This window comes from Erigeron canadensis, chromosome 1, assembly GCF_010389155.1.
Source record: "Erigeron canadensis isolate Cc75 chromosome 1, C_canadensis_v1, whole genome shotgun sequence".
NCBI classification, from domain to species: domain Eukaryota; kingdom Viridiplantae; phylum Streptophyta; class Magnoliopsida; order Asterales; family Asteraceae; genus Erigeron; species Erigeron canadensis.
In genome coordinates this window covers 41,405,475-41,417,736 of record NC_057761.1, presented here as the reverse complement: position 1 = coordinate 41,417,736, position 12,262 = coordinate 41,405,475, and the positions used below count along the sequence as shown (strand labels likewise).

General features: G+C 31.6%; 1 protein-coding gene across 2 annotated transcripts; it reads right to left on the bottom strand.

Annotated features, from left to right (window-relative positions):
* Positions 1 to 2,444: 2,444 nt before the first annotated feature.
* Positions 2,445 to 6,627, bottom strand: LOC122581201 (probable inactive ATP-dependent zinc metalloprotease FTSHI 3, chloroplastic). Of its 2 annotated transcripts, none has more exons than XM_043753375.1 (8): positions 6,513 to 6,627; positions 6,307 to 6,404; positions 5,591 to 5,660; positions 4,801 to 5,000; positions 4,101 to 4,406; positions 3,361 to 3,402; positions 3,011 to 3,272; positions 2,445 to 2,911 (listed from the first exon to the last, which is right to left on the bottom strand). In XM_043753375.1, the coding sequence occupies exons 2-8, from the start codon at positions 6,382 to 6,384 to the stop codon at positions 2,844 to 2,846; spliced, it is 1,026 nt and encodes a 341-aa protein (XP_043609310.1). In that variant the 5' UTR covers positions 6,385 to 6,404; positions 6,513 to 6,627; the 3' UTR covers positions 2,445 to 2,843. The 2 variants fall into 2 exon arrangements, with proteins under 2 accessions (XP_043609310.1, XP_043609318.1); XM_043753383.1 differs by having other exon boundaries at positions 6,307 to 6,399.
* Between the last annotated feature and the right edge of the window lie 5,635 nt (positions 6,628 to 12,262).

The following is a 12,262-nucleotide window of genomic DNA, read 5'->3' as shown; positions in this document are numbered from 1 at the left end:
GTTCATGGGATAATTCATATATTACATTTAGTAATTGCCAGATATGTTGACTAACCAAAAAGAGAGTGATTAATTTAAAAAGAGAGTGATTAATTTATACATGTCAGCTGCTAATGCTCCGATCAGTAATGACATGTCAGCTGCTAATGCTTCGATCAGTAATGAGTATACACATGTTCAAAGCATGTACATAAATCGATTCCAAATAAAAATCCTAGAAAGAAAAGGAGCAAGAAAATAAGATGGTCAAATTCGAGGTATGAAAGACCCCATTAAAGATTATTGATGAAACAAGACATGAATGTATAGAGAAATCTCAGGTACCTGAAAAAGTGAATATTAAACATTGAGATCTCAATAAACATTATCATGTCTAGAGTGTTATGGAATCGATCGAATAAGTGAAATCAACGTCGATAATAACTTTAAATTTGATATAGCACTAAGTACTATGAATAAATATGAGGATCTTGAAATCATGCATGGAAATAAAGTTGTAAGATATATATGATTGGCCAAAAGAAAAAGACACAAAAGTTGGACCCCGAGTCCGTACACATGAAAGTGTAACTTTTTATGATATAATTGATGGGTGCGAAAAATAAATGACAAAATCATAATACACAAGGCATAATAGTCTGATGGACATCCAAGATGAAGTATTATGAATAAGTATATAGTGATTGTCCATATATGATAGAACTGGGTCATTGTGAAATTTGTTATGGAATAAGGATTTTTCGTAAAACATATAGACTTGATTACGATGAATTTTATTCTCAAGTGATGGATGCAACTTTTGATATTTTATAAGTCTGGCAATATAAAATAATATGAAAATGCGTCTTATGAATTATTTTGAGCTCTAAAGATATTATATATATAATGCTTAAAGTATGCGTTATTCTTTAAATTGCAATATTGCTTGAAGTATATAAAATGCACGGAGCATGTCTAATGACCCAAAGATGCTACAAACGTATTTGAAAGGTTCTTGAGGACAACACGTTTTGGTAAAGTCTCTTTGAATATATAACTTGAAGTTATGAGATTTACTTGCCCAAGGGTATTAAAGAAATATAAAACTTGAATAAGTTATGAGTGCAAAAGATCTCTATAGCAATTTTATGTTTGAACGTGTGTGATGCAAAATCTCGATAAAACAAAATCGAACATTCTAGTGATGAATAACTACTCAAAAGGAATTTATATGACGAGGAAAATATTTTTTTGGGCTATATCTATTTATTGAGTTTACTAAATAATTTGTATATATGATCGCTTGGTATTGATAATGACTACTTTCATTTCTTAAAAGTGGAGATAAGTTCTTGATTGAAAATACTATCTTTGAGTAGCATCGGGACACTATTAATATGCCAATATATTGTTTTTCGTTCTAGTAAAGATAGAGATCTTATCCAATGAGAATGTATTAGAATGGGTAAAACATATCACCTATGAGGCGATAAAGGTATATACATTTATATTATACTAACCCATCAAAGAAGTTTTATTTGTTTTGGTAATACAGGATGGTCCATTGTACACATATTTGTTTATAAGTCTTAACATCAAGTTTATGATATAAAAGATGATAAATATGACGATAATGCATCATGGATTTTTCAACTATTCAGGATTGTATATCAATGAAGCTCGTTCGTGATACTAACGACTCAAGTGTTCAAGTGATGAGATCATGAGGGGGAGAAGATACGCGCTGCACTCTTTTTCCCTTAGCCATGGCTTTGTCCCATTGGGTTTTCCTGGCAAGGTTTTTAATGAGGCAACATCCCCAAGCGTATCAAAAGAACTATGTACTCTTTTTCCTTCACTAGGCTTTTGTCCCATTGGGTTTTCCCTGATAAGGTTTTAACGAGGCATATTCTTTTAATTCGTGGATAGCCAAGGGGGAGTGTTATGAAATCATTATTATGTGGCTATCCACATTCGTAACTCCCAGACTATTTATAATTGTATTTATTGTAAAGACTCTTAGAGCTCTATATATAGTCATGTTATTATAACTAAGAGAATTCAAGATCAATGAAAATCATTATCTTATTCTCTCTATCCTTGTTCTCTCTATTCTCTATTGTTATTACAATATCTATATTTGCTAGCTATTAGGTCGTTGTTTTACAACAAGATGAGACATCTTTGATAGATGAGAGGATTTGTTGATTAGCTAGTTATTAGGCTTTTTTAACTTTAATACTCGTAGTAGATAAAAGAAAATCTTAAAATATACATCCAAATTTGTTAAATGTAAAAATAAATATAAAAAACATTAATCCTAAAATTAGAAGAAAAAAAAGAAATAAATATAAACTTAAATCCATTACTTGAATATATAAATTTCATTTTACATGAATGAATAGGGTATGAAATAAACTCTCCAAAACTGATATAATTATTTTGTTAAAATGTTAATAATCACAGGGTTAAATTGAAAAATTATATATTAAATATACAATTCGAAAGTTCCAATCCTCTCCTCACCCAAGACCTGGAAACAATTTAAAGGAATATCAATTTACAACAATCCTTTATAGCAGCAAAAATAAAATAAACAAACAAAATAAAGAAAGATCCAACATTTGGAATCATTGGGAAGTGAAAAAGAGAAGCGAGCAACGACCGTCATGTGGATGCCAGTCTGCCACTCACCTCCTAAAACACCCGGGCTCGGGGGGTGGGGGGTCATGGCGTAATAGAGATGCCGGCCACCCCGCCCCATGTTTGAAGTTAAATGAGCCATCTTAAATGGCTACACTAATCTGTACATCAAAAGCCACATAATCAACAATGAGTTGTTGTATGCTTTCTTATGCCATTGGTTAATCATCAGAATCATTGAGCATTCCAAGAGCATTAAGAACATCATCCATTGTCACGTGATCATCTCCTATGAACATATCAGACAACATTATAATCAATAATTCAATATACATTAAGAGGCATCAAAAATTAATGGAAACCTGGTTTTGTTAGGTTTACAGCCAACCTCTAGAAAGAGCAAATATCTTAGAGTCTACAGCTATGCTTTTAATATCATCCCAAACTAGGCCATGAGTTCGTGAAGCAACAAGGTTGCAAATTGCTTCTTTGTCTTCCTCCCTGGCAACCATATTTAAATGTACACCTGTAATCTTTCTCCTGCTATCTTCATCTGGTAAACCCATGTGCACTTTCTTGAAGAACCGACAAGATCTCATTGAAGCTGAATCTAGTGTCTCGGGTTTGATAGGAGTAACTATAACCATCACCATGCTTCCATCCTTATTGCAGCTCTCAATCTCCAAGTCAAGCTGAATCTAGTGTCTCGGGTTTGATAGGAGTAACTATAACCATCACCATGCTTCCATCCTTATTGCAGCTCTCAATCTCCAAGTCAAGCTATCAAATTAAGAAAGGTAACTAGAAACGACGATAAGGCTTTTGAAATTGACAGAGTGATACAATGACAGAGAAAGGTGAGGGGGTGGACTTTTCATTTTAGGCAAATCTGGAAAACTGAAATAGAAAATCTTATTTCTATATTAATATTAAGGGAAAAGTATCTGAGTGTGTATGTAACTTGTGACCAGCTACTATTGTATGAAAGAAACTTTAGTCGGGTTCATTGTATGTAAGTAACCTGTTAAAACTGAATGAATTGTGTAAACAAGCTGATGTGGAGGTCTCTCATTGGGCCATGTATCAGATGCCTGGTGGTGCCACCTTGATTTCTTACACAATTCGTTCAGTTTTAACAGGTTACTTACATACAATGAACTCAACTAAAGTTTCTTTTATACAATAGTAACTGGTCACAAGTTACATACACACAGATACTTTTCCCTAAAATTAATATTGTGATGGGTTGAAAGTCAAAAATTAGTTCGGTATATGCACATAGCTAGAAAGGTTACACCAAGGCCCCCTATTTATAGTCCCAAAACATTTGGATGCAACCCTAAGGTGTAACACAATGCCTTAAGTGTGGGAGGGCAGCCTAGCTGTTTCTAATTTATCATATCATATTGTGACTTGTGAGCCAGATTTCGTCTAGTGATCATTGTAAATATTTGTCTCTAGATTAAAATTACTTTTACCTGACGTAAAGATGGGTCGGATTCACACCTTCCTTTCCTTGCAATAACATCTACATCTTCAATTAAAACAATGGATGGTGAATATGCTCTTGCTTCAATAAAAAGGGTGTCAATCCCAATGGATCCGGTGTCATCCTTAGCCATATCATGAGCTGAAATAGGGAAGAATGATACTCCAGCTTCTCGAGCCAATGCATGGACCAATGTAGTTTTCCCTGTTCCTTGAGGACCATATAGCATAAGACCATCGGGTAATTCCGCCCCGAATTTCTTGGCTTCACTCTTTCCTTGTAGTATAGGTATGATCTACAAAAATCATATGTAGAATTAATTGAGAAAAGATAAAACAAGACCAGGTGATAAGGATTGTTGAGGTCGACTTGAGACCTGTAGAGAACATCCCGTTGCTTTTTCTCCATGGATGAAGCTTATCGCTAGTCTATTTCTTATGTACACTTATAGTTTCTTTAACAAGACCAGGTGATAGCTTGTTAGATTGTTCTTATGTTCACTCATATATGGCATGTCATGTATGGGAATAAATGTGGCACACAGCCCCATTATTTGTGAAACGTTTTGATGTTGAAAAATAGTTCAGCGGGGTAAACCCTTACCCAAAAAAAGAGAAAAGATAAAACAAAAGGGGATAGCCAAAGACATAAAAAAGTATTAGCATATGTTAAGACAAAAGAAGTATTACATGTCGAATTTTTTTTATTGTAGCATCAACACCCACTAATTCATCAAATGAAACATTTCTTGGTTCTTTCTTTTTTGATTGAAGAATAGTTTTTAGTGTAACGAATAATGCGAATAAAACAGCCCAGACACATTTAATTGGTCCAAAATAAAGCATTCCTTTCTTGGGAGCACATTGTTTCCATGATCTGGAATCATACCCTGCAAACAAAAAACATTCAAATTAGTAAACTTATAATCTATATAATTAGAGATTGCTATTAGAAAATCAGATCAAATGAATTTACACTGATTTGAAAACTATCCAAAAATTAAGCAAAATTAAAGAACCGGAGTGGACCCTTCCTCGAGGTTTGGAATTGAGGAGAAACCCCAACCCCATGTGATGTTTGGGTACCAACGAACCCTTCCCCAAGGTCCAGCCCCAGGGAATATTCACTTGTCTTTGGATAGTACCCTATGAAGTGAGCCAAGATGCGATCCCATGACCTATCTCTAAAAGTCGTCAACTGTAGCCCCACAAAGCATTTGCATTGGGGGACTAATGTTGATCTAAGACGAACCAGCGTAAACTACTAAATCATATATAAGTTTGCTCGACTGCTTTGACATTGACTTGTGCGTCTTTTTGATGAAAGGTTGAGTTACACTTCTTCACCCACTTTCTATTTATATTTTACCATCTTTTTTTTCGTTATTGCATTACTACTTCATTCGAAATTGTATCAAATCCAAATTATTAAGCAATAAAACAAGCGTGATAGCTACATGTTTGTAAAAGAGATGCATACCAGTTATACTCTCCACAAGATTCTCCACATTAGTGCAATGCCTTTGAAAGGTAAAAGATCTAGCAATTTGCTACAAAACAATCCCAACAGAACAACACAATCACTACTGATTTTTTAAGCTTTAATTTAGAAATCCGAACTCGGGTTTAACATGAAACCATTTCCAATATGGCCTAGTGGTAAACTTTCAGATGAAACCCAGGTTCAAACCACGTTGGCAATGTTTTTCAGAACCGCACCGGTTCAACCGGCGGACCAAAAGAGCTGGCTCTTTTGTCAAATAATGATTATAAGAAAAACTGGTACAAATAATTAGAAGAAATTATATCATAAACAAGCATGGAGCCTGTTGGCCGTGCCTGTTTTTTCATATTTTCAAAATAAGATTCTGGAAAGATGTATAAAAGATACTTTCTAACGTCAATCCGGTGGTTTCGTGTTAGAATCCTATCCCCAACACTATTTTTCTACCATTTATATATTAAAACGAAACCTCATCCTGTTTTCTGTTGGACAGGTCCAGTCCGATTTTCAAAACATTGCTCAGAGGGTATATAACATAAATTATTTATCGACAAAACAATGTGGTATAACATAAATTGGGGGGTTTTTTTTTTTTAATTTAATACGATATGTATATGTATGTATGTAATGTATGTATGTAATGTATGTATATAAAAATTAAAGAAACAAGTGGGGGAAAAGTAGTTGAGTACATTGTTGGTCAGAAGTAGGCGGGCGCTGTGGAGATGAAGGGGGCGTGAAACCGAAAAAGATAAAACTTGATTGTCCATGAGCTGCTGCTACGACTACTCTGTGTAACAAATCAATCAATACATACATAAAATAAACAAATAATTCAATAATTCAATATTATATAGGAAAATAATATAAAAATAAAAAGGTGAGGAAAAGAGAGTACCGAAAAATTAGAAGAAGGGCGATACGTCAATAATGAAGGGGTACCCGAAGCCTTCATCATTTTTCCAAGAATTCGTTTTGTTCGTCAGCATGTCGGAAGACAGGTTTTGCCCCAATTTTTCCCAGCAGCGTAATAGTAAATATAAAATACAATAAATATAAATAATAATAAAATAAAGAAAACAACTTACTACATGCTTAAAAACTTATATTTACTGAAATGGTATCTGGACTATCTATTATATTACTGATTTCATACCTATAACTTTAAAATTACTCTCATCAAACCCCAACTTATCAATTTTCCACTCGAACGATACCTGACTTGACGGGCGTCTGTTTGGCCGTTAAATTGGGGTATGACTACCGTAAATTTTAAAGTTTTAGGTATGAAACCAGTAATATGGTGGATAGTCTAGATATCATTTATGTAATTAACCATCATTATTATTATTATTATTATTATTATTATTATTATGGTTGTTGTTGTTGTTTTTTTAATTACACAAAGTACATTGGTATATTTTTGTAAATATTTATATTTATTTTATAAAAAAAGACTTTATTTTTATAAAAAAAATTATTGTAAATATTTATTTATTTTTATTTAAAACTATTAATATATCAAATACTATTATTTATAAAAAAAAAAAATTTAATAAAATAATATTTTATTTTATAAAGATCATTTTTAGTACAAAGTTTTTATTTTTATAAAAAAAAAATTTCAATTTTTTTTAAAGGGGTAAACCGGAAAAAATATCATAATTTCTTGTATTGCATTAGTACCTGTACAACTACTATGTAAGGTTTGAATCAGCTCAAAACAGATTTAATCAACTCCATGTGATGGTATCCATTCAAGACTTAAAGTACATTTATCAATGCTTTACATGAAATTAATGTACAGCTTCCGATTTACTTTTTTTTATATATATAAAAAATAAATAAATATGAAATAAATAAAATCATCATGGATATATAATTTGATAGATTAATAGTTTTTAATAAAAAATAAATATTTACAATAGTTTTTTTTTATAAAAATAAAGTATTCTTTTATAAGATAAAAGTAAATATTTACAAAAAAATATCAATGTACTTTTTAAAATTATTTATTTCTAAATAATACTTTGTGTAATTAAAAAAAAAAAAAAAAACAACAACCATGATAATAATAATAACAATAATAATAATAATAATAATAATAGTAAAAACATCACTTCCATTAGAAATTAATAGGATTTTCAAGAAATTATGATGATAATAATAATAATAATAATAATAATAATAATAATAACAACAACATAAATGACACATGGACTATCCACTATGTTACTGGTTTCATACCTACAACTTTAAAATTTACGGTAGTCATACCCCAACTTAACGGTCAAACTGACGCCCGTCAGGTCAGGTATCGTCTGTGTGGAGAATTGATAAGTTGGGGTATGATGAGAGTAATTTTAAAGTTATAGGTATGAAATCAGTAATATGGTGGATAGTCCAGGTATCATTTCAGTAAATAACCCTACATTATATATTAAAAACCGCCCCTTGATTTTTCTAACAGAAAGGTACAAATTTTAATGCAACCAATTAGTTTTTACTGACAATCTAAAGGGTTGTCACTAACAAAACCCTAAAATAAATATACAAGAATTTCAAAATATTCACGTTTTTATCTTCATATACCAAAAAATATAAAAATAAGTAATCTAGTTATTTATTTACTAATCGTAATCACAACTTTTCAATTTTGTATTTTTGAGGAAGGATGGTTGAAAAGAAAAAAAAATTGTATCACACATTTTTTTCCGTTAACTAAATAATAAAAATTCATTTAATCCTAGACGAAAAAAAGTACAATTAGTCCTAAAATTTTGTCTTGCTTTCATTAGAAAAATGGACACGCAAACTTTTAGCAACTTTTTTTTTTGTTTTTTTCTTTGTATACTTACACATGTATAAAATCTTTGTTTTCACATGTAAATTATTAAATGATCATCTTTATATAACAATGACGGTCCAAGGTGGAGCCTGTCAATCTATGCCAGAGCCTTTGTGGCCAGGGCGGAGCCCGTCATTCCATGGCGAAGTTATAACGGGTAAAGGCGGAGCCCGTTGAATGTGTGTCCTCTCAATATAGTCGATGAGATCCATTTGAAAATTTTCATGAATGTTATTGTCTCATATATCCAATACACATCATCATAAATTTATGCGTATACCCGGATCTATAATGTGTTGAGGGCATAAAACTAATTATTCCTTTTAAATCATCTTATGCCAAAAAAAAAAAGTATATTAGATCCAAATTGCTTATGTTATTAAAAACGGAAAAATTAAGTCAAAATCACAAGAGTTAAATGCATAAAAAAATATTTTTTCTTAAAGTTTATAAAAAAGGGTAACGTATTTATGTTTTAATTATTAAAGGGATTGTCTTTTCAAACTATATCCAATAAAAATAACATCGTCAGTTTTTAACGTCAAACATTCGTTAAATACCAACATGACATGCTACGTCAATTAAAAAAAACACATCATCAAAGAAATTGACCGATCAAAACAGTTTACACAACCACATCATCATTTCCAACAATCGTGTATCATTTATCGGTGAACTAAATATAAATTGGTGATAGGTATAAAAACGGTGGAAGAAAAAATTGGTAACCGGTGATGGGTATGAAATGAGGTTTGCATTACTATGTGTATAGAAATAAGATGTGCATTACGAAGATAAATGTCATGTAGACTTTTTTCAATGATGTGGCATGCCATATTGGCAATTAACGAATATCTAACGTCAAAAACTAACGATATTACCTTTATTGCTTACTTATTGAAAACACGGTCCTTTTAATAATCAAAATATAAATATGTTACTTTTTTTTAACAAATTTTTAAAAAATAAGTTACTTTTTTATGCATTTAATTTGAATCACAATCTCATCCTTTTTATTCGGTAAAATCAAAATAAGGGACTGGTTGTAATTTTGTGAAGAATTTGTATAAGGTCAAAAAGGTATGGATAAAATGATATATATGCAAAACTTTTTATTTTTATTTTTTTGGTTTCAAATTATTTTGTCATATTTCATAAAAGACATTGAGGTAGGAAAAAAAATACGTGAAAAGCACAACGCGTATAAGAGTTAATGAAGAAGCCACAAAGACATACTTTGGGAAGCATCCAAATAAACAACTCAGTTGTCAATTTATACTTTATAGCACGCGGTTCCATAATCTTCAATAACATTTCCTACATACTAGCACGATAAAACGACAATACATGTGATTGCGATAATGGATGGTGATTGTGGTAGCGACATTAAATGGTGTAGGTAATTTTTAAAGATCTTTCATTTAAAGGGGTAGTAAAATATTTTATAAATAAGAGATAATATTTGTCCTTGGGATTTAGCCCAACTAGACATTTAATGCCCTTTATGTCTTTCAGTCAAATATTGGTCACGGTTCAAAACCCTTAAAAGTCATATTGGGAAGTCTTTACCATTGAGGTGGGGCATGGGGGTTTTCTCTATCATTTAGCTAGTTTTCTCCAGAACGGTAGTGAGACTTCCACCGCCAGACATGCCATCGGATTGACTGTGCTGGTAACGTGGTCGATCTCTACCGGACGATGAAGAGGCATGCCGCTGAGTCCAATCACCACTGCTGTTAAAAAAAAGGACAATATTAAGGATTGGTGGTGATTTAACTAATCAATGGTAGTTTGGTAAATTCGTGTGTCTTATTATTTTTATCTTTACAACATGAGATTATAGTTTTTATATAATATTATAGAAGTATAGATATAGAGATATAGATACTACGAGTAAAAGGGTCAATTTTAAGTTGCAAAACAATTTACATAAAGTCACAATTATAGTTATTCGTAATCAAATTTGGCTATAGAGATTATGCCTTGATAGTTTGAGGAACACTACCACAAACTATTTAAGTTAGGGTAAACTGATCAACTGTCAACACAAGTTATAAACCTAAATAAAACAATAATGCGGGATTGAATTGAAGGGTATATGGCATGTCTTCCTCATCAATAGCAGAAAGGCTTCCAACTTTTTTGCATTTAAGGGAACCGGTTACTGTATCAAACGTTGTGGAATGGGCCAACTTGGCGAGGTTTACAAAAATGTTTGCGAGGCTAGCTTTTGAATGTTAATTACTAAAACGGCAGCAGTAGTGCAAGTGGATGATTTAGTACCACACAATAGCATTGTGTTGGCAAATTAAAGAAGACATGAAAAAATAAAAACGCTAAGGACACGATAAATTGAATTTAAACTAGAAAGTTGGTATCAATATAAAAGATTCTCCGCCACTGATAAAAACAGTAAGGACATGATAGATTGAATCTAAACTAGAAAGTTGGTATTAATATAGACATACAACACGTAGATATATTCATACTGAATAAGGACACAAGAAATTGAGCCATCTTGAATTGGTTTAGTTCTGATATTTTAAGTCCACGGTATTAACCATGTGTTGCATCTGATCTCGTACAACTGCTTCAGTTTCATCGAAAGCGGACTTGGTCGTTTCAAGAGATTCAAGAACAACATCCATTGTCATATAATTGTCATCTAGCTAGAAGAAAAAATCAAAATACAAAGACATTGTCATATAATTGTCATAATATAACAGAAAAACTTTTATAGGAACCGGTGTTATACCTGGCCGTTGGGTGGGGATAACCAAAAATGAAAAAAAGAGAACAAAAAATAAACAAAAAGGGATACGAAAACTAAATAAAAAAGTTATTAAAAAAAACCAAAGGTTACTTGTGAAAAAGTAATAAAAACCAAATGTTTAAAAATAAAAACGAATATATAAAGCAACAAAAGAAAAAGTGAAAAAGATCTAAGATAAAAAACAAAATATATAGCATTTGAAAAAAATATATCATTTTAAAAGTTAGAAAAGAACAAAATGTAAAGTGTAGAAAAAGGTATAAAAAAAATGTTAAAAAAGATTTAAAAAAAACACAAATTATATAAGTTAGGGGATAAAACTAATTTAAAAAAAAAACAGAGGGGAAAAAAAAAGAAAAAAAAAGGAGAGGGTATTAAAGAAAAAGGGGACAAAAAAAGAGGGGGCAAAGTGCAAAAACAAAAACAACAAAAGTAGGGGGAAGGTTTCGAACCCGTGACATCCACATGCGAAACACAAACCACTCCACATACATCATTTTTGTTTTTTATTTGATAAATATCATTTAACATGGGCGGACCTACATAGAACATAGGGGTAGCCCGGACTACAGGTCCGCTATATCCATGTAGTGTAATTCTTTTGGGAAAATGATGTATTATTTATTGATGCTACGGGTCAAACAAATATGGGATACCCGTCTATGTAACTATTTCAAAACTTTCAAAAGATTATCCTAATAATATAACTCATAAAGACGTACTTGAGCAATTAAATGATAAATGGAAACTATCAAAGTGCCAAAAACTCTTAACAATCATTATAAATAGCCAAAAATCCTAAAAAATCGTAACAATTTAGTCGGTATCGTTATTTTACGTCGATATAAGGCCATCAATAAAAGAAACTGTGTGCTACCCGTACTTATGAATCATGGGTCCGCCACTGAACTTAAACAACCTATAGATAACGGGGAAAAAACTACTGTTCTTGCGAATTCTCCTTAAGTAGGTTATAATATAATATAATATCCGCAACTTGTGCCATTGCCAAAACACTGTAATTCAT